Source organism: Carassius carassius, chromosome 30, assembly GCF_963082965.1.
Source record: "Carassius carassius chromosome 30, fCarCar2.1, whole genome shotgun sequence".
In the NCBI taxonomy this organism is placed as follows: Eukaryota; Metazoa; Chordata; class Actinopteri; order Cypriniformes; family Cyprinidae; genus Carassius; species Carassius carassius.
Window position 1 is genome coordinate 10,883,464 of NC_081784.1, and position 26,235 is coordinate 10,909,698.

General features: G+C 36.7%; 2 protein-coding genes across 5 annotated transcripts in view; both read left to right on the top strand.

Annotated features, from left to right (window-relative positions):
* Positions 1-2,647: 2,647 nt before the first annotated feature.
* On the top strand, positions 2,648-8,564 carry LOC132110601 (dehydrogenase/reductase SDR family member 7-like). 2 transcript variants are annotated; one of them, XM_059517324.1, is made up of 7 exons: positions 2,648-2,878; positions 5,382-5,534; positions 5,750-5,856; positions 6,676-6,915; positions 7,037-7,159; positions 8,014-8,229; positions 8,318-8,564. In XM_059517324.1, the coding sequence occupies exons 1-7, from the start codon at positions 2,749-2,751 to the stop codon at positions 8,363-8,365; spliced, it is 1,017 nt and encodes a 338-aa protein (XP_059373307.1). In that variant the 5' UTR covers positions 2,648-2,748; the 3' UTR covers positions 8,366-8,564. The 2 variants fall into 2 exon arrangements, with proteins under 2 accessions (XP_059373307.1, XP_059373308.1); XM_059517325.1 differs by lacking the exons at positions 2,648-2,878; positions 5,382-5,534 and having other exon boundaries at positions 5,750-5,851.
* Positions 8,565-16,529: 7,965 nt separating this feature from the next.
* The window catches only part of LOC132110602 (reticulon-1-A-like), a 33,886-nt gene continuing 24,180 nt past the window's right edge, over positions 16,530-26,235 (top strand). Inside the window, exons 1-3 of one of the 3 annotated variants that reach the window (XM_059517328.1) lie at positions 16,530-16,967; positions 22,240-23,010; positions 23,276-24,187. In XM_059517328.1, coding sequence (XP_059373311.1) covers positions 16,778-16,967; positions 22,240-23,010; positions 23,276-24,187 — 1,873 coding nt within the window. In that variant the 5' untranslated portion in view covers positions 16,530-16,777. The remainder of the gene's footprint in view (positions 16,968-22,239; positions 23,011-23,275; positions 24,188-26,235) is intronic. The other 2 variants (XM_059517326.1, XM_059517329.1) reach the window with 2 other exon arrangements.

The following is a 26,235-nucleotide window of genomic DNA, read 5'->3' on the forward strand; positions in this document are numbered from 1 at the left end:
CCTCGAAATGTACATTGTCTTCTACAATCCGCTGCTGTATTTCATGCAGTCGAATTGCATTGTTCTGACGGACCATATCCACAATAAGTGTCTCCTGGCGTTGTGAGAACATGCGTGTCCTTCCACCCTCATGAGGCCGTCTTTCAATTCTGTAAAAAGAACCCCATTTAGTTAGAAGTATACACATGCACACACATTTTATTCAGTAAATGTTTTCAAAACACAGTACCATGGAAAAGTTATGTGTCATTGTCCCCTTTCTGAGACAAGTATACTTTACCTGTTTTCTTCTCTGAAGTTCCGGATTATAGAAGCCACTGAGAACCTGCTTAGGTTTGGTTGCACATGTTGCCCTGCCTCCCTCATAATCATGCCATGCACCAGAACATGATCTATGACAGTTGCTCGAATGTCATTTGAAATTATTGATCTGCTTGGTCTTTGTCCTCGCCCACCACCTCTGACACAGACTCCTCTTCCTCTTCCTCTTCCTCTTCCTCTTCCTCCACCTCTTCCTCTGTTCTGCTCCATTGTTGGATCAACTCATGCCATTTGCGTTTGACTAGGCTTAAATACTGTTTTCTAATTGTGTGCACTGATTGGACACATGTGTTTTCAATTTTGAGTGGTAGTGTGTAAAGGATGAGAACAGTGTGTTAGTTGTGTTTAACTTCTGTAGCCTGTGTGCACAATTCTGGGTACAAGTGTATGACACTGCAAAGTTGTGTTCTGTGTTTGAGAATGTGTTTAGAGTAAATGGGCGATTCAGATTCGCAAATTGTGTCCTAAACAGATGAATAGTGTTTAAGATTTTGACAACAGTGTGATTGATTTGATAAAAGAGTTTTGGCAGTTGCCAGTTTAGTTTTTACAATGGGATTTAGTGTTTTAGCAATTCAGAAAAACTGTAATCGATTCGTTCATTCATTTAAGAACAAAGCAAATGACTCTCTTTATGAATTGGTGATGGATAAATCATTGACTCGCTACATTTGTTCAAAAATACAAATTCATTCAAAAACGTTGTTCAGAAACAGCTGTGTGTTTGTTTGGCGATGCACCGCGATCAGCTGTGACTTTGTTTGAATTGGTTTCTAAGAAATAGAGCAAATTAAGTGTTCCTGAAATTTAAGCCCATATGTTCAGGGGCGCCTGCAGGATTTCCTCCGAGGGAGCCCTCTCTACACTGTTTGTTATGATGAATGACAATACTGCAGTCTGTTTTCACGATCTGAGGTGAACCAATAAACATTTACTGCCTTCATTCAATCCCCATACTCCGTCTCTTAAATCTTATTTACTATGCTAACTGCATTATTATTATTTTTTTTTTCAGATTTGCCTTTGTTGTTGATGCTAATACAAAATATCAGGGGGGACTCCCATAAGTCTATTTTTAAGGGGGGTCAGCTTCGCAGTTCTGCTTAATTCAGCTATGATTATCATTTCAGTTCATGTTTATATATATATATATATATATATGAATATATATGTATATATATATATATATATATATATATATATATATATATATATATATGAATAATATAAAAGAAAAAATAATGTAGTTTAAAAATTGATATTTAATTTAGAATTACATATGCTCTACTTTTGTTTCAGAAGCTGCATCTGAATCGTCATATATTTACAGACTAAAACAGTTTGGTTATCAGCATTCTTCAAAATATCTTCCTCAAACGCAATAAAGGCATAATGTTTGAAACAACAATGGGTTGAGTAAATGTAAATGTAAATAAACAATTTCTATTTTTGCGAAACTATCGCCAACTATTTATTAAATTGAAATGATAGCCTACTCAAAATATAATATAATAATAATATTACTTTCTTATTAATTTAACTGTTGAATAAAATCATTTCCAAATTTGCACTCATTCGTGCCTGGGGTGATAACTTTATGAGACAAAAGCTATATGTATAATTGTAAGGGCTATCCTTGCCATCTTCGCGCTCTTGCAAACTGGATGCTCTGACTTGCCGTAGAGTCCTTGTAGCCATGAGAGGTGTGTCCATGTAGATGAGTAAATAAATCTGCATCTTAAGTGGCGTGTCGCGTTAACTTAATGTCTGTCGGCGTGTGGCGTTATTTTAACGCGTGGTGGCGTCTGGCGTTAACTTATCGCGTAACGGCGCTTATTTAACGCCTGGCGGCGTTATGAAAACGGCGTTTTAAAATTAACACGGCATTGAAAAGCACGCGTTTTATGGACCACTTGGCTTTCCATACGTGTTGCGGTTAACTTAACGTCTGTCGGCGTGTGGCGTTATTTTAATGCGTGGTGGCGTCTGGCATTAACTTATCGCATAACTGCGCTTATTTAACGCCTGGCGGCGTTATGAAAATGGCATTTTAAAATTAATACGCCATTGAAAAGCACGTGTTTTATGGTCCACATAGCTTTCCACAATTTAACGCGTTAAATACGTGTTGTTTACGCGTGAAATACACGTATTTAACGTGTTGTTGACTTGTTAAAATTCACGTGTATTTGACCCTCTTGGCCTTCCATAACTTATCGCGTAACGGCGCGTATTTAACGCCTGGCGTTTTAAAATTAATACGGCGTTGAAAAGCACGAGTTTTCTGGTCCACTTGGCTTTCCATACACTAAAAGCAGTTACAGATCTGTCAAGCGCTCAGCTTGCGCAAGATTCACCACTGCGTTCAGCCACTACTATGTAAAATAGCTACTTTTTGCGAAGTTTCTCAGCTTTTGTGCAGAAATTATGGATACATGCTGGCTGTGTGTGGTTCTTGCTGGGATCGCAGTTTATTTACTAACGCAGTTTATACGCTTCATTTTCGCCGACGCTGATCTAACTTTATTATGGGCGGCCAGGTTCGGCAACAAACCAGGTAATATGAATCAGAATCTATAGGCATATATATTAACCCACTGAAATAGGCTTGTAATGTAAAATGTTCTACTGTATTGATCGGGCCATTTATACAACAAAGTCAAGTGTGACACATTCCTGCAAGAATGTGGAATTTGCACTCTATGGTTGACTGTCAGTCTTCTAACAATCTGTAGGTGTGCGGAGGTCACCATCGCAATATGTGACACGTAGCCTGCTACAATATAGTAAACTATTTATATTTTTAATAAGAAAAAATGATAAACGAAAGTCTGTATGAAAAGTGATATTTATAATCTGATGTAGGGGAGAACCGGGGCGAAAGTAACGTGGGACGAAAGTAACAAAGCTTTTTTTCAGAAAAAAATTCAGAATTTTTTTTCTCAGAGCCTATTACTGCATTTGCATTCCCAGCTATGACGGTATATTCAGCATTCAATCCTTGATGGAGCTGAGAAATATCACGTGATTTCCACATCATTTCCCGCAGTTAGGTCGGTAAAACTGTTTTCGAGTACAAAAAGTAAATTATTGAAGCGGTAATTTTTTTTAATTAGTTGTGTTGTTTTTTTTGTTTCATGTGTCACAGTAATGATCAATCTACAGGTTATTTAATGCTTTAACACATCCTAAAGTTTGCATTATCAAAGTTTTTTAGTATAAAAGTAAATCAGGTTTAAATGCCAGGAGTTCCTGTCGGGACGAAAGTAACAGTTGTTACTTTTGTCCCGCTACAGTGAAAAGAAGTATTAAATTTGTTCCGGTACATGCTATTCTGTGAATTTCTGTCTCTTGCATCATTTATTAAAATGTTTATGTCATATTATGCCAAAAGAATATGTCTGAGTGAGGGTCAGAAAGACAAACAGTGGTCTGGTTTTATCCAGATGTTTATGAGAGAGCGTTTCTGGACATAGAGGAACATCTGGGCAGCTCCTACCTCGCATTTACCTTAGTTATATTTAGGTTTTAGCCATACCTTAGCCTTTACACCTCCAGCTATGAATTTGCAGTGTTTCCAGATGTTTTAATGCACATTTTGAATTTATGCATAAAAACAACTGGATGGAAACATGAATAGGCCTACTGTTACATTATGTTTAGAATTTATATTATGCCAATGTAATTTAATTATTATATTGTTCATTCTGTTGAAAAAATGTTTTATAAAAATACACTGAAATAAAAAAATAAAAAATAAAGTTTGTACAGTCGGGTTTTGAGACATTTGATGAAACTTAAATTTAAAATATAAATATAAATATGTAATTTAATATTTTTTTTTTACAAAAATAGAAGACAGAATATGTTTGCAGTTACATATTTACAAGGTCATAGTCAGGTATACTTAATAAAAATAAGAGTAACAGAAAATAAATCTAGCTTATATTGTGTTACTTTTAACCCACCTGTGTGTTACTTTCGTCCCAACCGATGGGGTCAAAAGTAACAATGTGCAACTTATGTTCAAATTGAAATTATACTGAAGCCTTTCTATATTTCTACAAAATACCACCTGGTATTGATAGACCACACTTATGAGTTACTGACCACAGCAGAAATATATCTCTGTCTACAACATTATCTTTTAAAATGATGTTTTTCTGAAAAATGGTACTTTCGCCCCTGCTCTCCCGTAATATTTCATATGGCGTTGACTTACAGCTGATGCCAAATTTTATTTGAGTGTACAAAAATGTTGGGTTTTCATGCTTTATGACGATTTTCCATAGATATAAGTATTTTTGTACCAACTCTATATTATATACCATACCCCTAAACCTAAATCTAACCCTCACAGAAAAAGACCCCTTTCCTCATGCAATCTCAGGGAAAAAAAAGCTGTCACTTATTAACTGCTGAATTTATTTACCCATAAAGGGTGCATTTTAGTATTTTATATGTACATATTAGTATAGCTTTTGAAAGGATACTGCCTCAGTGACTGCTTCTGTAGCATTCCATTTTTTTTCTATGTGTTGGAACCAAAATAAATAAATAAATAAAACAAAGCACCTTGTAGTTGTAGTTGCACACAAGCCAGGTTTAATATCAAATTAGTGTTCCTGTAGCTCAATTGGTAGAGCAAGCACAAGGTTGGGGGTTCGATTCCCCGGGAACACATGGTATGATATGTAAAAACTAATAGCCTGAATGCACTGTAAGTCGCTTTGGATAAAAGTGTCTGCTAAATGCATATAAATTAAATGTAGAACTGTCAGAAATGTTACATGAACCATTACTGAAGTCACAATTATACCAGCATATATTTAAATGTTTTGATTTAGCTTGAGATTGCACAATCAATTTATTATTACCTAAACATATTTAACTTATATAATGTTTAAACTTTTACAAAAGTGTACTTCTCCTTGAAAATGCACCTTTTCTTATACTGTCCCGGTTCTTATTTACACTGTTTTTCATAACTTATAACTTAATTATTCATTAAATAATAGGGTTATGTTGTAGACTTATTATAATTATTATTCATTTTGTAGAGTCAAAGTTGAAAGGCAAAGTGGTGTGGATTACCGGAGCCTCGAGTGGCATCGGGGAGGAGATGTCTTATCAGCTTGCGGCACTCGGTGCTCAGCTAGTGCTGTCTGCCCGCAGAGAGAATGAGCTGGAGAGGGTGAAGCACATATGTTTAGGTATGAACAGTCCTGAGAAATGTTTGACAGACAGGAATAAACACTTAATAAATTTCACTGTTATGCATGTTATGCTCTTCCCTCAGAGCAGCAGAGTGTGACCCTGAATGTGTTTTCACAACTATCGCTGCTGTCTTTACCTAACAGATATGTACTAAAAGCATCCACACCATGACCCACTGACACAAATTACACTCTTTCTCTCCTTCTATTAGAGCGCTCCTCTCTAAAGGCTGAGGATATTCTTGTTCTTCCACTTGATTTGTTGGACCGTGCATCACATCAAGAAAAAACTGCTACAGCTCTGAAGCACTTTGGTGATGTAAATCCCATCTGTATTTCATATGCAATCTTCAGAGAGTTTCTGTTATTCGTTTTATGGACTTTTATTTCAGTAATGTTGCTGACACCAAGAAGTATAATTTTCAGAATACTGACTTTGATAGAATTTTCCTATTTTTAACACCTAAAATTAAAGTATGTACAGTACATGCAAAGGAATAGGTCACCCAAAAATGAACATTTACTGAAAATGTATGTTTTCATCAGAACAGATTTGGATAAATTTAGCATTACATCACTAACTCACCAATGAATCCTCTGCAGTGAATGGGTGCTGCCAAAATGAGGGTTCAGACCTATAAAAAAATCACAATAATCTACTATTTATCCACACAACTCCAGTGTATTAATGTCTTGTACAGTGAGAAGCAGGATGTTTGTAACAAACTCATCTACATATTGGATGGGTAAATATTCAGCAAATTTTCTTTTTTTTTTTGGTAAACTATTCAAAATAAAATGCACCAGTGAGCCAAATTTCCTACATAACATGACAATACAACATGAAAATCTAAGACTTTTGCAGAGACAGGAATATAGAAAAACTGTAAATAATCATCTTAAAAGCCTGCAAATGCTAGCATTACATAGCACAGTTTTGAATTTCTCTGTTGACATTGGAACAGCTGCAACAGACTAGCAATGCCATGTTGTTTCTTTTTACTGCATGTCATGTCATCATCTGAGTATCAATCAATTTAATGCTAGTTAGAATGATATAATGCTAGCTCAATGGATCATTAAGTAGGATTCCCACTAAAAATGTCGTAATTTTTTGTGTCTGTATTTGCATTTTCAGATAGACATGTTGATAAACAACGGAGGCCGGACGCAGCGTTCTCTGTGCATAGAGGCTGATTTGGAAGTGTACCAAGCACTTATGGAGCTCAACTACCTTGGCACAGTATCTGTCACGAAGCAGCTGCTGCCCCACATGATCCGCCGTGGTAGTGGTATCATAGCAACTGTCAGCAGCGTTGCAGGGTTTGTCGGGGCGCCCCTGGCAACAGGCTATGCTGCAAGCAAGCATGCTGTGCAGGTGAGAGCAAATAGTAGACAGAATTCCCTGAGAATCTACCTTAACCTTATGCAGCATTGTCTGGTAAAGAATAATAGTCCTAAAATATAGAAAAAGCTCCTGATTTGTTGTGTTTCTGCAGGGGTTCTTCAACTCTCTGAGAACAGAACTCACTGATTATCCAAACATCACCATCAGTATCATCTGCCCCGGACCAGTAATATCTAGCATCGTTCAGAGTGCGTTCACAGAGGAGCTTGGCAAGGTACCTGCTCAATATTTTATTTAGATTTTTCTGTTAAAGAAAAATAAGATGAAAAACATAAGACTAAAGAATGAATGCTGTTTAAAGGTGAAGTTCAGTTTCTGCACTACTAGTGTCACCTAGCGGAATTACAAAAATACATTTCAAACACAATCTTTACATGCCCTTAAGATTATCCTTAACATTACAATATCTTACCATTTTATCTGTGGCTTGACTGAAAAGAGATGAAATGTGTGGCAAAAACTTGACTTTAGCTTTCCTGTCAAGAAGAAACTCTCCAAATTTGGCAAAGTGTAAAAGCACCACAAGTCTTTTGGCAAGTCGTCAAATTTTGGCTTGCACTTCTATTACAATCTGAATTTCTTTCCCATGTAACCAGTCAGCTTAACACCCTCTGGCTCAGCCAGCTACAGTAGCCACGCCCCAAATGCTCACCAAATGCTCACTATTGGTTGATCTGATTGTAACACAAATGCTGAATGTTTACACTATAGGGGGAGATAAAACCATGAATGGCATACTTATAGTAGTCAATTAACAATAAAGTGGGCTAAGAACAATGTATTTCAACAGAAAATCTTCACCTTTAAATTGAAGTATTAAATAAAGTACTCAAACTAAAAAACTCAAAAATATAAATCAAAGACCAAAATTGTAACTATTTAGCAATAATAACAAAATAAATAAAATGACAAAGTTTAAATATAAAAAAGCTAATTCCAAATATTAATACAAACTAAAACAGTATATATATATAATACTTAACACCTATATGCACTCAGTAAGCAAAACATCAAATCAAAATACTTTTGCAATTGCTTAACTAAAAAGTTCTTGTTGTTTCTCTTTAGCCTGTGGATACAGCTGGTGATCAAACACATAAGATGTCCACAGAGCGCTGCGTTCACCTCACCCTGGTAGGTCTGGCCAATCATGTGAAAGAGATGTGGATCGCTGAGCAGCCCTTTCTACTCTTCTGCTACTTGTGGCAGTACACTCCCACTCTGGCCTGGTACTTGACTAATGTTCTGGGTAAAAAACGTGTGCAGAACTTTAGAGCTGGACTGGTGAGTAGTGGGACTTTGGTGTAAACAGATCCCTGAACTCGTTTATTTATGCTTTAGTAGCACTAATATTTTTTTCTTACTCATCTAGGATGCAGATTCTGCATACTTCAGCATGCCCAAAGTCAAGACAACTTGAAAATCTAATTTCAAGAAACACTGATTTGTGAATTTCTTACCAGAAGGAACCGAGAAGTCACACATAGTAGAATGTCACAAGATTTCAAAACGTCATCAAGTCAATATTTAACACCTTATATTTTGCACGCTGTATCAACAAGACGACAAATGGCAAATCTTTAAAAAGAAAAATTTATAAAAAATGGCTATGCAGTTGATTTATGTATTCTGTGTTAACTGTGTTTAAATGTACATTAGTTATAAATAGAAATTAATATTCTATAATAACAAACATTTTAAGTTTGTGTGAACAAAAAAAGACGGTAAAAAGATTTCTTTTATACATATGATTACACAACCATATAAAGACCCAAATAGGATGAACAAATGTGCCAGAGACAATTTTTATAAAACCAGGTGGTCACATGAAAAAAAAAACATTCATAACCACTAAAAAATAGTAACCAAGGCACATACTTGAGATTTGTTAAACAGGTTCTCCTTTTTAGGGCTCTTGACAGATGCTTAACAAAAAAAGAGGTCAAGTGCAAAAATAAAAATGTGAAATGGAAGCTCAGTGTGTGGTGAGATTCAGTCAAGGACACCCAAGGGTTCACTGCTGAGAAAATAGTGTACACTTATCCATAATACCCGTTACTTCCACGGAGACGGGGTTTACCCCAATCCGAGCTTTTTTTTCCGTCGTCTCGAGTAAGCCCAGAGTGCAGTCTGGACTGGGCTACTTGGATGGTATCGGTCACATATTCAGCAGTGGTAAAAGAAATGATTTTTACATTTGATTCCAGTTAACCTGTTTGTTGATGTTACCCGAGCAAAATAAGCAGGACTACTGCCAAAATAAACACACAGCATAAACACAGGAGGAAATGTGAGTCAATCAGCATCAAACCATCGACTTCGCGGGTTTATGTGAATTATGTGCTCTTAGCTTTTGTTTTGTGGCTATAATCCTCAGATTTAAGTTTTTAATGCAGTCTTGTTGATTTGTATCATGTAATCGGTTCCCATTACATTACATTACAATAACCAAACATACAGCTCTTATATCATAATACATTATAATATCGTCTTGGTTTCCTCCAAACAGCTGATCAATAAAGAAGAGAGGAGAGAGAAAGCGGCTATTAACTGGTTAGCAAGGCTAACGTTATTAGCAGATCGTGTTTGGGCTTAGAAAGCGGATTATTTTTGCATATAATATTGGATACTGGATATATTATTTTCATGGCAAAAAAAAAACTTTTCTTTTTCTTTTTTAAACTTTACATACCTTTAAATGAGAACGGCCGGAGAGTTGCTGAAAGGGTGGGTAGAGGGTTTGTGTGGGAATAAAACGAACCCATTATCCATCCTCTCTTCTGCCGATGCCTGAAGAGGGGTGTTGATCTAACGTTAATATCTATTATTCATCACAGACTAAGCTATGGAAAAATAAATGGCAAAACTGCAAATGTTGGCATAACTATTAACAAGGTCATTCATGTTTATGCATTAACCTTTGGAAAAAATGATATGCATGTGTTGTAATTTAAAGAGGTAACTCTATTGTTGTTGCAAATTATGCTCAAACTGTGACATTTCGACTTAATTATTTACACAATGCAAAGAATATTTATCAGTTTAATTAAAAAACAAAAAAACAAAACACTTTTAATATGTCTTGATCATTTTAGAACTTGCAGCAAAAATAGCAACTTTTAAAACAAGGCAATGAAATTAATGAAATTGACCCCATTCTCACTTAAATGTAAAGATAATGATAAAAGAAAAGCAACTAATATGACTTACACATTTGATCCATTGATTGTTTTACCTAGTAGGCTATAATTAGACATGGGGAAAAGGATCATATAAACCAAATCAAATCAGACACTGGATTTTCAAAGCAACTATGTGGCAAAAACTTTTATTTATTTATTTATTTGTTTGTTTGGCAAAATTAAATGAATCACTGGGAGGTCACACTCCAGCAACAGTTTATTTCTACACATCTACTAGTATAGGAAAATTAGAAAACTACTATATTTAGGTCAAAGAAGAAAGAAATTGAAAATGGTTGTGTCTAAGATACAATTTAGAAGCATGGAAAAGTGATCTTAAATTAATTAATTTAATAATTAACTATTGGCATGAGACACATCAACCAATCACATAAAGAGGAATGTTCCTGCTACTTAGACATATCTCTATATTCCTTTACAAAGTGCTTGGACAGCACACTGTGCTCTGTGTTATTTCCACAGCAGGTCCACCATTAAATTCAACAGCATTCATTCTGGCCTTCCTTTCTCATTTTCTCCACATTTTGATGTATTTTCTTTTATTCTGTCAAATTTGGTTCCCTCTCTGTGTCTCTCTCTCTTTTTTGCAACCCCACACAATTGCACTCCAGAGGAAAACAGGAAGAGAAGTACCCTGAGCCGTGATAACAGGTTTTTACTGAACACATTCAAGTGTGTGATTGCCTTTGAATTTCACCAGACATTGGATTTTCAGCTGTGCTGCTTATCTGCCCTCACAGTACAGCCCACTGAAAATAAACACATCAGACTAAAACCTCTGCTCTCTTTACAGTGTCACAGTCTGACACAAATCACTGTTTGCCATAGCTGTAATGAGAACTATTCCATCCCAGAGTGGGCTTTTATTTCTAAAAAGAAAAAAAAAGAAAAAAACAATGACTGTTGTAACAGTGCGTAAATCAGACCTTTCTGTAACGCTAAACGCTTAAACGTATTTTTTGTACACAGTGCCGCAAACTGTCAATCACTCCTGTACGCGTGCAACACTCCTCCTCGCAGCTGCAGCAACTTGCGCTCTCTTCATCAAGATTTAAAACAAAAAGGGGACAAAAAGGTCGTATTGTCTTTGTGCATATGGATTAATTAGATAAATGAATATCTAAATTCGTGCCTTGCCGCCTACGGTATTTTTTGGAACTTAGAAAAAAGATGCTGCAGCCAATGAGCAGCCGGCGGGGGCTGGTTGCAGGACGACTCAACCTCCGCTGACAGTTTTTAATGTTTATCAGACAATAACTACTCAAGATTTTGCTTTAGTATAATTTTCGGGACAATTAGGGCCAGATTCGGGACAACAGTTTAGATTTCGGGACTGTCCCGAATTTTTCGGGACGTCTGGTCACCCTACCTGAAAGAGCTACTGCATTACTTCATTAGCTTGCGTCTGACCTGCAGTGATATTTTTCAGACTTGGTGGGGTGTTAGCCAACGACTTTCCTGATTGTGGCCTTGTTGCTTCAGTACTTGGAGTCTGAAGCCAGAAGAGCATTTTAAGAGTTGAACACTGTATGTGATTTAATACTGAACTGAGTGTGTGTGTTTCACACACCCTCTCCTCTCCGACCACGTTGAGCTGTTGCTTACAGTTATAAAAGCGACGCATGCGCTTTTCACTTCTAAAACTCTAGTGTGCATGGATAATGTAGTGTCTGCTCTCGGTGGGATGAATTAGGAATCTTACATTGTGAAGGGCGCTCTGAAAAGATACAGAACAGAACAGAACAGATTATGAGGAAACCCATAATTTTTGTAAGGGTAGCTTTAGGAGTAGTGTGTGTGTGTGTGTGTGTGTGTGTTTATGAGACTCAATTATCTTTTTTTGATTTACCTCCTCATTCCTTTATCTCTGTGGAAATCATGACACGTTAACAAAAACCTTTAGTTTGATGTTTCTTGTGTCCTGCGCATTCCCTAATCCTGTTTATTTTTCATTATTTATTCCCCTCTTCATATGCCTGTTTATTTGAAACATTTTAATACAGCAAACATAGAAGTTAACATGACAAAAACTGTTAAAATATCTGTGATAAAAAAGATATACTATATTGATATACTCTACTACTATAGTGTACTGTTTTAATATACAAACTAATTCATGAGTGAAAGACAAATAAGGAATCCTAAAGGTAGAATTGCTCACAGTGAGCGTGAGACTAGTTCAAAAACAATACAAAAAAATCCTACTACCCAAACTTTTGTGTATATAAAAATAGTCAATGTGTTTCTTTTTTGTTAGTGTCTAAATGCAGTATATGTATATACACAAGACATTTTAGAGCTGGACAAACTGGAGGTACTTCCTCCTCTCATAGAACTGTTTGTAGTGGGCAACCCAGTAAGTCTCACACGCACGCGCGCGCGCACGCACGCACGCACGCACGCACACACACACACACCTCTGACCTTCAATCAATGTAAATACTGCTTAATTGACCTCTTGGGCTGCAGTTCTGGTGCAGGAATGGCTGTCTGTAATTACTTTATATTCAGGGGCAGGCAAAAGCCAGAGCTCTCACAGGGCCCAACAACACTAATACAAACACACTAAGTGACTGAATTACTCTAATTTAGCAATTACAGTAAAACTGCAGCTACACACATACAGATAGATGAGAATTAAGAAGTGAATAATGAAAGCAAGGCTCAAGTACTCAAACCCAACCCCCCCCCCCACCCCCCCCACACACACACACACTCATCAGGGTTTAAAATAACAGTGTTCCTAAGTTTCTTGGTTACTATATATGCTGCTAATAAAATCATGTGTAGCTCTGACCTACAACACTTAATACAGTAATGTAAATTATACCTATCATGAGATTAACTATATCTGACAGAATTTCCTGTCTAACTAATGAATGTTAACCAAACTGTTTGCTTGTATTTCATTTAGAAATATGCCATGACTCAAATACCAAATGTTAGATTATATTACTAATTAAACTTATAGTTTGCAGCTTTTTCCAGCATATAACAAATTATAGTCTGTTTCCCACAAGAAGCTTAGAAAAGTCTGTTTTTGTCCTTTGTGGAGCTTGTACCTGTATTTCATGTAAGTTGTTGAGTATTTTGTGTAGGTGTTATTGTGTCCCTCCAGTCCATCTACCTGACTGATATTATTCCCTTAGGTTCCCTTAGGGAAAGAGAGAAGGTGCTTAGAGAAGATCTCATTAAAGAATAAACAGTATGTTTGTGCTCGAAAAGATTTTTGGTAACACTTAATGCATGAATGAGTTAATGCATGACTAATTAAGAACTAAACCATTCATTAATGATTACTAAATCAGCAAGTAATAAAAAGTCTCTGATTAATAGGTTAAGTAATAAATGAAATGCTATTAATTAAACATGTCATCATGTATTAAATCCTTAACAACATATAGTTTAACTAATAGTGTAACTTAATGTGTTAATTACCATTTCCAGTTGTCTGCTTTAATTCATCATTAGCTAATGATTTGGAAAGATATCATTATGTTATGACTTTACTTGTTGAGGCACATGATAATTAACTCATTGTTAAGTAAGATGACATTTTGGTTTTAACATCCACACTAAGCCATGGATTTCCATTTCCTTCTAATATGAAGGGCGAATGGATTTGGAATTGTCTATTATGTCCAATAGTTCAGATTCTGTTGCGCTAATAATCTTTTGCAGCTAAACTTACCCATCCTTAAAAATATTCTCTGACATTACATTCACTGTGCACCTGTCCAAACAGTCCCACAGACCTCAAACTTTGGTGGGGATAGCAAAACCCCTAACCATAATGACAATTCCTTAACAATGAGTTAACTGTCATGTGCCTCAACAAGTAAAGTCATAACATAATGATCTCTTTGCAAATCATTAGCTAATGATTCATTAAAACTACATATCATTAAAACAGACATCTTCACCGCTTATACCACTGCCCTGCTTTGCTGCAGCACTGTGGCCCAGGAACACTTTGAACATACACAAATGCATGAAAGCAAAACACTTAAATATCAGTGACATTACTGAGATATTCATAATGTAATACTGCTCAGTTTAGGGGCAGCATTTTTGCGGTCCTTTGTGCTAAATGTGGTCCTTTGTGCTTTGTATTCATAAAAAGTCTTTAAAAAATCTCTAAGAACGTTATCATCATTGATAATAATAAAAAATGTTTCTTGAGCATCACATCATCACATTAGTATGATTTCTGCAGGAACATGTGATACTGTAGACTGGAGTAATGACTTTGGAGATTGATGTTGGGATCCAAACTATGACCTTAGAAATAAACATGTTAAATATTAGAGTATATTGTAACATATTTAAATGTCCATGTATATTCTAATATTATAGCACAACAATTAAATGCTAAAATGGCGAAAATGTGGTTTATTACAGTGGACCTACCAAGAGTCTCAATACCATTATCAGCAAGATTCAACTCCTTAAGGTTTAAAAAGTGAAAAAAGTGGTATAGACACAAAAATAATATAACATAAATTTCATTTAGAGTATCTCCAGACATAAACATAGGCTATACCTGTATGTCAGAGATCTGGTTCTTATTAAGCCACAGAATGTGAAAGTCGAACATCTCTAGATTTGTGATCTGCTGGATGTGGTTTTCATACAGAAATAATTTCTGCAGATGCACACAGTTATGTAGGCCACGGATTTCTTACAACACACAAACAAAACCAAACAGATCAAAACATATTAGATTTATTTGCGGATATTCATCTTAATTAGAGTAAACCAGTCAAAGACAATAAGCATTTTTACTGAACAATCTTGGCAAAATTGCAGAAAAAGCCTGTAATCATACTGAAATCTAATCTGGAAAACATTTTTGGAAAATTAAACTAGAAACAAACCAGATCTTTGCATTAGACACACACTGAGGAAATAAACAATCCAAAGACACTTCAGCACAGACCAGTACATGTGGCTCAGATTAGAAAACCACACAAAGGCAAATTGCACATTAACTTCATTCATTTTAACAAAAAAATAAATAAATAAATAAAAACTCACCAGCTCTTTAAAATTCTTCATCTCCAGTTAGTATCTGCTTTTCATTGTCATGATCCCCATAAAACAATATTTTTGAAGGCTTATGGGAATTCAATAAATAAAACATAGTCACGAATTCTTTACTAAAAATACTACACCTGTAGCTTCTAAACATAATAATAAAATGTATCTACATTTCTATCCTAGTTAATGCTGAACAACAAATATAAAAAAAGATTTTACATATACCTTATACTATAATGTATCTCACAAAATACACATTTCTAATGTTTTACTAATTTTTACTAATGCATTTGCACTATAAACTACTCACCAGTTTGTATATGTCCAACTGTATACTAGTCCAGAGCCCAGGAGGTGACAAGTCAAATTCCTTCACACTACTACAACAAATCAGTTTACCTACTCACCATACCTTTCAACAGTGAAACATTTCAACACTCCAGTACCGAGCCGCACTTGTGATTTTACTCTTTATTTTGCTCACTGCAAAGTTTACATCAGACTGTTGCTAAGGAAGCCCTGTTGGATTGTGTTGTTGTCCGCCAGCAGATGGTGCTCAAACACCGGATCATCCACAAGTAAAACTATATCCAATGTGAAGGTGTTTCAAGGCAATGTGAATTATTGAACGAGGTTTAAATGGAAGCTTCTCGTAGCATGGCGACTTTAGAATTATTCCGTGTTTAAATATTTTAATTTAGGAGGAATAAAATCTTTAATTAAACTTTTTTTTTTTTTTTACAATTATTTATACAAAAGAAAAACTTACAGCCTATAGGCTATAATATAGAAAGAAAAAACACCTTAATAGTGATTCCCAACACAAATTAAAACAAACGGAAGACAGAAAAGACAGAAAACACTTTAGAACACAACACAACAATGCTAGCCACTGGTAAGGGTGGAGCATAATGAAAAAGGCAAACAAATAATCACAGTTCAGAAGAAATAAGATCAATAAAAAACAATCAAAATTCAACCAATTTTATCCCATTTTTGCTAATATATATATAAGTTAAATTAAACTGGGCAGAGTATCAATACTAGCAAACAGCTCCTATAAAATATTGAAATAAATATAAAATAATTTAATGAATAATGTAGGCTAATGACTAATCAATTTGGTCAAAAACACTCTTTCTGCAAGTGCAAACAACTAAATGTAGTCATTTCAGGCCGCACCAATAAGGAAAAAGTCATGTTAAGACTGTTTCCTTCATCGCTGGATGTATTTTTGTAATTTGCGCTGAAGTATATTTAAAAAGCTTAAATGTGGCTAGCGGGTTTTGCGTACTGTGAGGTAGCATGAACCACGCCCGTGGGGTGGAGGCGCGCGCATACGGACCGTCCTCCAACCGCAATCTCGCTCTCCGTCCTAAATCCGTGCCAACCGCGAGCCGCACAGATACAGTGACGTCAGCGCCGAGACACTGAACCAAACGCATCGAGCCCACTGGCTCCGCTGCCGCGAGACGGGAAGCATCGGTCAGGATCGGCCATATTAAGCGTTACGTCTTTGAATTTCTTCTGCGATCTCACAGAATCGTTCTCGCTTCGAAACAAACTCCCTGCGTGCGATTACTGCAACCATGTCCGCCAGTTCGAGCGAGGGGCCGGGTTTGGATGGGAAATGGTTCGAAGAGGAGGAGGAGGAGAAGAACGGGATGTTTAGCAGCGCAGGGCCCCGTTTTGATGAGATGCGGGACGATCTGCACGCGCCCAAGCAACAATTCCATCCCTTTGGAGGAAGCGACGTTGCCATGGAAACTGCATCTACAGGTAAATTGGGGCTTTTTATAATTACGCATTGCGTGTGTGTGTGTGTGTGTGTGTGTGTGTGTGTGTGTGTTTAGCGGCGACATCCAATAAAAGAAAAGAAGAAGCAAAAGCTGATGATGATGATGAATTGGAGATGAAGAGAGCCAGACCAGGCCATGGGTGTGACAGCGACTGGATGTCTCTGCATTCACAGACGCACAGTATGCTTCCAGGCAACTGTGGTAGTTCAAACAACATGACCAAACAAAGACACACACAATAAAACAAACAAAACATTCTTCTGTTGCTCTCTAATGGTATTAGAGTTAAGCAACCATGACGAGAGAACTCTTAGGATCATGATGTGTGTTCATAAAGCCACAATAATGTAATCATCATTTCTTTGTCTTTGTGCTCAGCCTGTCTCACTGCCCTCTTTCTCCTCGGCCTGTCTCACTGTTCTAAATCACAGGGCATGGCTCAATAATTGAGCATTGTCCACCCCTCTAATAAACCTCTTCATGTAGCACAGCTAGGCTATTAACACTTCTCATTTTAACAACTTATACAGTATTGACAACAGCGGCACAACCTTAAAATTCACAGTCAGACTCAACCCAATCTAATGAGAAAATGTAACTCTTTTACATAATGGCAAATGTTTTTTGTAAGGAAAAGGTCCACCCCAAACCTATCTTGTCAGTGGGGCGTAAGCAAGCATACGAATTAAGAAAACAGAATAATTACAAATTGCTATGAGTGTGTTGTCAGCCCTCCTGAGTCGACCTGCTGTAGTATACTAAGCTTTTAGAAAAGACATTAGAACTCACATTAGTGTTAGTATTTTAATATAAACTAACTGTAATCTGGACAGTTATATCTGGTTTGCTGAGTGCACTTAAAAGTGCACATAGTATTTTTCACTTAAAGTTTTAAGAAGAAATAAATGAAGTAGCACTTGAAAATTATATCCACTGAAATGATGACTCCAGTAACATCAGTAGCCTAATCTATTTTACATGGAGCACCATCTCGGGGGGGGGGGGGGGGGGCACCATGTTGAGATCACATGACCAGCCAAATAGTGCTCATGTTGTCTTGGTAAACCCCTATTATTGGACACATTTGCATACTGAATAAATTAATTATGGCTGGCTGTGTGAACTGCACATTTCTTTCCAGACATCTGTAACAAAACTATTGTTGCTTGCATGTTAAACGTGACCATATAAGCCAGTGCTAATGTATAACCAAAAAAACAACTGAGTTTGCCATAAACCTTTTTAGAGATGAGTATATTAGAAAGTATATAAGATGTTTTCTTGTGTATTGTGATTATTAAAATAAAGAGGAGTTGAAGAAAAGGATCCCAGACTCATATTAGTTCAGGATGTCTATTTATGGAAACATGTTGGGTAAAGTTTGTGTTATTGATAAATGATGTTGCTTCAACATTTGAAGCAATAGCTGTTTTGATGCTATGAACAACATCTGATCAAGAAATTTGTATACTGCATCATAAAGCTATGTTTCTCTTTTTTCTGTGAACTCTTTCTTTCTGAGTATTTCTGAGCTGCTAAACTAAATCCTCACTGACTGTAACAAAAATAACAGTGAGTTTATTAGATGAGATGGTCCGGTGTTTGCCTGATTCCTAAACCTTAGACAATAATGTGGATTTAGTGCTGGACAATAATAAAACATAAAACTACCTTATATCAAGAAGGAAGTGTACATGTGAGGCAGACATCCAAGCACTCATAGTGGTACTTTAATTGTACCACATGCTGCAGTGTTTCTATGGATCAATGTGACACATAGAGTAGCGGTGTATCTATAGAAACCCTTTCAGAGTGGAGATAAGTGACTACAGCCTATCACACACATATCGCATGTAAAATACATAAGGTCAAATACAGAGACATGCTTTGAAACTTTCATACGGAAAGCCATCGCAGCTCACTTTCATGCCTTTTCCTGTTGCTAATTGTCAGTTTTTGCTTTTGGAGGTGCTCCTCGGTCCAATAAGAGTGTGATTGAGCCACCATTATGGCTCAGATTGCTATTATTAGCTATGGGGAAACTGCATGCACACATACGCCCATGCATAGTCTCTCTCACATGCTCAAATATTCATGAGCCAGCGCCTGAAATCCCTCAGCTACCCCGCGCACTGGTTAGCTGTAACACTCACATACTTGCACATACACAAAAACACAGTCTTTCCTCCTCTCATGGACAAAAGAATAAATATGCATATTCTCTTAAATACATTCAAATGCACTCACACAAAGAGTCTTTCACACTCTGGTTTTGGTAAGGTTCTTGTTTCTTCCCTTCCTCTCCCTCTCCCTCTCTCCCTCTCTCTCTCTCTCTCTCTCTCTCTCTCATACAATGTCGGTTTGGGCTGTACAGTAGTTGGCTCAATCTTTAGCATTCTCTCTTTTTAAATAAACAGAGGGAGGTCTATTTATAGGCCGAGTAAGAACGATCCATTGCACATCGCTATTATCTTTTTACAGTAGCCAAGGAAGTGATCTCTCAGCTCTTTAAAAGACAGACTGGAAAAAGATCTGTCCACGTGGTTTAGGAGCTCAACACAACAGAAATCACTAACATCACTCACACATGTCAATGTGTCCACCATAATCCACTTCTGACTGTCTCTCTCTCCCTAGTTGTCTCTCTCTCTGTCTGCCTGTCTGATATGCTGAAGGGAAAGGCCTAGACGAGGAGGAATGCTGGTGTGTGTGTACTGTCTGTCTGCATTCACAAAGTCACTCGGGCATGAGAGAAAGAGGCTGAGCGAGATCAACAAGCAGTGCTGGGTGTATGTGAAAAGACCGATCCTTCTGTCACTTTCAGCCAAAGGCGGTCAGCATGCAAGGACCACTCGAATAGAGCACAACACTAGGGGCCTTTGTAGAGAAATTGATTGTATAAACCTTTCCAGACAGACCTACTTAGAATTTTGAGGTTGTAAAATGGTGGAAGACAATTCAGCGTGACATCAGCTTAATTCTAAAATAATGTTGTTGTTTTTTCCCTATCAAAACTCTATCATTTACTCATGTCATTCTAAACCTGTATGACTTTATTTATTCTACAGAACACAAAAGAAGTCTAAACAACATTGTGCCCAATTACTTTCTATGTATGGACAACAAAACAGTGTCATTTTTCACAATATCTATTTTATTCCACAGAACAAAGTCATACAGGTTTGTCATGAGGGTCAGTAAATTACATTTTTGAGCTTACTATCCCCGGCTAAGAACTACACTAATTCTCCAACAATCAGAGAAGTCACTGTTACCATGGAAATGTGAGTCTTGTCAAAAGAGCTCAGCAGTTTACGCCTACTCCCAGCATGCATTTGCAAATGACATGATCGAGTCACTGGCTGGATTCATACTAGCATTCTACTTTTAAAGATATGATAAATGGTAAATTTAGGATGCTACACCGAATTCAACCACACTCATAAAACAAATTTTGTATTTGTCAAAGAAGGCAACCCTTTAATGTACTTTCCAGTGTAAAAAAAATCCATCAAAAAAGGTGGAGGAAGCAGGATAAATATTGATAATAAATGTTATACTGAAAATAATTTTTAATGAAACTGTTTGGTCTGATTGGTTTTCCCAATATTTGTATGTGCAATATTTTTTATATTTTAGTATTGGGTTGTTAGCAACATATTAATGGCAAAGCCAATTATTTTTATGTTTCATTTTAATTTTAGTTTATGTTTTCATAACTTTGTGTGTGTTTGCTTTTTGTTTTTTAAATATTTCTGTTTAGCTTTACTTATTTTTAATTTACTTAGTTCAGTTTGTCATAAGGCAGAATTTCTAATGGTAGTTTAAATTGTTTACGTTTTTCATCTACTATTTATATTTTAATTCAGCTTTATTTCAGTTACCAAAGATGATTTGTAATATTTTTATTGATAGGTGCCATGACAGGTTTTGGAATCACATCATTAATTTCCACAAAATGCAGTTGATCCATTACGATGTTATTTCCTACTGTAAATTTTAGCACAGGCCAGTGTGCATGTGTAATTGGAGATGTAGCAGTCACAGGTTTCTTTGTCCAACTTTCATTAATCCTCTTAAGACTCAACTGAATTCACAGAGACGGAGCAGATGTTTCCAACTGTGTCTTAGAGGGCCGTGTAGTGTTCACAGTACCCAACCGGTCTGAATGTCACCACATGCTAATCTGCTTTTCCTCTCAGTCCAGTGGGAATCAGATTTACATCACTTCTGGAAAAAGAATTGACTTTCATGTTAATTCTCTGCATGGATTCTTGTTCAGCTCTATTACTTTGTGTCTTTCTCTGTGTAGAACTGTGTCTTTGTCTATTTTCTGTTTTTTCACCTCACATTATTGAGTGCAGATGACCAAATATACACTAAAATGTGTAATCTTCTAACATATTTTATGTATTATTGCCATTATTGCCATGGTCATCACAACAGAACAGATTATGAGGAAACCCATAATTTTTGTAAGGGTAGGTTTAGGAGTAGGGTTAGTGTGTGTGTGTGTGTGTGTGTTCCTACTTAACCATATTTTGGGGACAAATTGGAAGAGGGCAAAACCTGAGAAAATCACCAAAAAACTCCCTCTGAGGACATCCTTGTTTATAAAAAAGTCTGTTTTGCAATTTGTAAACACACAACAGGATACAAGGGAGAGGAATTAATCATAAATGTATCAGAAGAAGTGAGAGTGTATTTTCTAACATCACAATTATTGCCTGTATTACTGTAATTATTTCAGCAAAAAGGTAATTTGAAACATGTATCTTGTATTGTTTGCTCTTCAATGAACTGATTCTTAAAAGTACCGGTACTAAATTAAAAGAAGTTCAAACTGTTGTGTTTTGGTGATTAAATCAAATGTTCTTGATATATATTACAATAATCTTGTAATAAACAGTGATTATGTTGATTGAAAACATGTATAATTGTAATGAAAGCATGAGATCAGTTTTTAAAATTAATTAGCGATGTCATAAGTGTGATCAGTTTTGATTTTTGTACTAAGAGATTTGGAAATATACACCTTACTTGTGAAAATAGAACTAAAGCAGGCATGGGGATAGACTTTAAGCAAAGAGCCACTTCCTGATTTCTAGGGCCAATCACAATGACCTCAGTTTTATCATCCTTTAAAAAAATAAATAAACCCATATTTAAAAAAAGAAGAAGAAGAAGTTGTTTTCTATTTAAATTTTTTCTACACGTTGATGTTCATTACTTATCTCTCTCTGTCTCTCCAGGTGACTCATTATCTGACATATTTATGAAGTCATCATCAGGAGAGGGTGATCTATACACCTCTCTCCTTTCCTCAAAATCCTCCTCCAATTCTTTCAATTATGGTGCCTCTCTCTTCTCCACGGAGGGCAACCGCTCTCCACCTGCTCCCACTGGGACCGACTCCGGCATTGGCATGACCCCAGGTGACCCCTCAGACCATCAGACGACCCTGCAGGGCTCACACAAGACTGACCATTATAGCTACATGGACATGGGGGATGACCTCTGTGATTTTGGCAGTGTGGGCAATACCAAGAACAAGCAGCAGCCTCCCATATCTAGCTATGGAGATGACGAAGACGATGAAGAAGATGAAGATGACATTCAGGATTTGAAGCCTAAGATCCATGAAAAGGAATCCAGCCATGACCCTTTCGATCTGGGTCGCTATTTGGAAAAGAGTCCTCTTGGATCTGAAGACACAGAGGTGAAGAGTCCGGGATCAGCCGGTGGGCAGCACACATTTCCGTATGTGGAGGACCCTTCAGATGAAGAGATGGCAGATTACCGATCTTACCATAGGATGGAAACGCCACAGAGTGCCAGTCCTGTAAAGATCACGGTTACAACAGAATCCCAGCCAGTGAAAGGGTCTCCACAAGGGGGCATGTTCGAGAGAGAGAGCGTGCTTGGTTTCGGTCAGCAGAGTCTTCCCACAGTAACACTGTCAGAACCAGAGGATGATAGTGCAGCCTCCTCAGCTAGCCACTCCCCTAACCACTCCCCTACAGGTAGATCCCTCCCACTCGTGAGGCACTTGCTGCACCGTTCAGAACTGAATTCAGAATGCCTTCTGTTTTCAAGTAGATTGATGGATAGAAAATACTGATCCATAGTCTTGATCTTATTGTCTTGCCACTAATACCTAATCGTTTAAATCATTTCAAATTGTGCTATTTATTTCAATACATAATTAAGAATTAAATGTTATAATCTTTCGCTCATAGTTTAGGCTTTTTAAAATTCTGACATTTCCATTACTTTCCACTTTTCCAGGTCGAGAGTCTCCATCTGATGTGCTGTTCCAGCCTGCAGGAATGAAGTCTGTGAGCTCCACTCAAGATTCCAGTGGCATCAGCTCTCATCCCAGTCTTCCTGAAGCCGAGGTCATCAAGAGTTCAGCCAAAACGACGTCCACATGGGCTCAAGACCTTCAAGGCAGTGGAGATGAGTCTGGAGATTCAGAAATTGAGCAAGTGACCGAAGAAACCGATTCACCAGTATATGACCTGACATCTAAGACCCCGCCCGCAAAAGGTGGATTCAGCCAAGCAAGCAACCCATTTGAGCAGACCAGCTACTCATCTGCCACTGATAAGGCTAGTAACCCATTTGATAAGCCACAAACCAACAAGGTCAGTGCTAGTAACCCATTTGAGTTGTCTGGTGGTATCAAGGGGGGCTTTGGTCAAGCCAGCAACCCACCACTCTACAGTCTGTTGAGAGAGGAAAGGGAGGCGGAGCTTGACAGCGACCTGCTAATCGAATCAGCTTCTGAGGAGAGTCCCAAGAGGGAGCAGGAATATTCCACCCCAAAACCTCCTGAAATATCTTCTCCCCTGACCACAGGCGTCACGTCTTCTAAGCCCATTACGACTTCCTGCACCACACCCTCTCCCTTCATTGACCCCCCAGCTAGCACCTTGAAAGTAACAGAGAAAGAAAAAGAGAAGGAAAATGAGAACGCAGCACCTGTTGAGAAGCCCAAGCCACAACCAGAGGACAACTGGTCCAATGAACCCAGGCCTGTAGTAATGGGAACGTCTACAGTGACTCCGGAGCAGAATTCCAGTCAGCAGAAGGAGAATAAAAGCAAAAGCAGTATTGTGAGTTCCACTACAGAGGAAGAGGCTGATCTGTCCTTGCTCCTACAAAGCATCAACAGACAGAAAGGTAAGAGTCATTGCTGTTAGTCTTCCTATACAAGCAGCATTATTTTTAACTAAAACTGAAACTGATTAAAAAGCATTTTTGTTAATTTAAATAAAGTGGAAATAAAAGAAAATATAAATATTAGATGAAAAACTTTAACTTAAGCTAATTAGAATACATACATACATATATATATATATATATATATATATATATATATATATATATATATAAATGACACTTAAAACTTAAACTAAAATGAATATGTTAAAAATATTAATAAGTAATATTAGTATGTGAATACTAATAAACAGTTTTAGAAAGTGTTTGCATTATAAGAGAAATTTGCTCATTTATGTGAGTCAAACTGCCTTTGGGGAGTAAATTAAATGGAAGAACTATAACATGATTGTTTGGATCAAACAGTAAAAACTATTTACCCTAATAAGTTTATCTAGGATGCCTAAGGTTTTTCTTATTTATTTGTTTATTAATTAATTAATTAATTTATTTATTTATTGTCTTTTGGGAACATATATGAGTTTTTCCTCATATTAAGCCACAAAAATGAAAATTCAAAGGAAAAATGGCTTTGGGTCTACTTTGCATAGTGACAGGTAAAATGACTGTCATAGAAACAGAAACAACAAATTTTTAAATAACACAGTGAGGAAATTAATAGATGATACAGTTTTATATAAGAAATATTTATGGACACTAACTTTTTTCAATTAGATGGTACACAAAATTAATTTGAAATCCTAACATAGATTTGTAAGCATGGCTGTTTTTAATGCAACAGCCACAGTTCAGGACTACAGCAGTGGTTCTCACCCAGGGCTCAGCAAACTTCCCATTAAAACTAATTAAAATGCTGAAAACACACACACACAAATTCAGACGTAAACTGACATCATATTTATTTTTCCCCTTAATAACTATTATTTCTATTGAAAACCATACAGAATCATAATGTTGAATTTTATAGAATCACAAAATAAATTATGTTTAATTAACTTTAACATTCCCAGTGGCAACAAGCAAAATGCAAGAGGAAATATCTCTAATAGCCAAAGGGGAATATTGTGTTGGACAAAGTGGGGGCCTTGGAGACAAAAAGGTTGAGAGCCACTGTTCTAGATGATTGCAGGTTTGTAACCCAGCTAACATTAGCCAACATGAGTTTGCGGCCTATTTTGAATGTGAAGCAATGAAAATCATGAACCACAAAATAATGGCAAGAAATGGATTTCTGTTGGGTTGTGTACTAGTTCAGATTCTTATTAGTGAATCAAACACATAGAGTATAGCACAGATACTCTATGGCCTGACCCCCAAAATGAATGACACTTATATTTCAGTACAACAAGTTATAGTCTGAATCAATCAGAAACGCTGTATGATTTAAAGCATAAGAGACCATTTCTGTAACATGTTATCAAAACAAACCAGATTTTTTATTGTGTTGAACCCAAAATATTAATTTAAATCATGAGTATCCTGGATTTCCTTTGTAATCCAGCTCACTGATCTCATTCTTTATCATCTGTTCTTTGAACACGTATTCATGCCACTTCATAATTCTGCAATGCTCAGAGGATGCAGTGCTGAGGAGATTATTGTCACAGCTGGTGTTTTCCATGAAAGTTTAATTAGAAAAGCCTGCTTATGTTGCAAGGACTATTTTGATTCAGTGGTGGAGAATCTGAGAGACAATGACCATGTCCGAAAGCACAGCCTTTATGTAAAGAGCATCCCATTTTTGTGCAACATCCTGTCAGCTAAGATGCCTTCATCTGTTATTATTTGGAAAGCAGCATAGATTCATGATTCGATGCATATTATTTGGAGTAAATGAATTCATAAATGATAAAATTTCTACCAATAAATGCATATTTTAGTCATTAAATGCTTTTTTATGACTAAAGCTCACTTGAATTTATTTTAGTTTATTAAACCATGACATCATGGTCCCTTGAATGCTGGTATGAAATCAGTTTCATTGTGAAATACCTTCATGCTGCTTGTGATGTCATTGACTCACCAGGCACACAGCCACAGACAGATCCACTCAATTCTGGGGT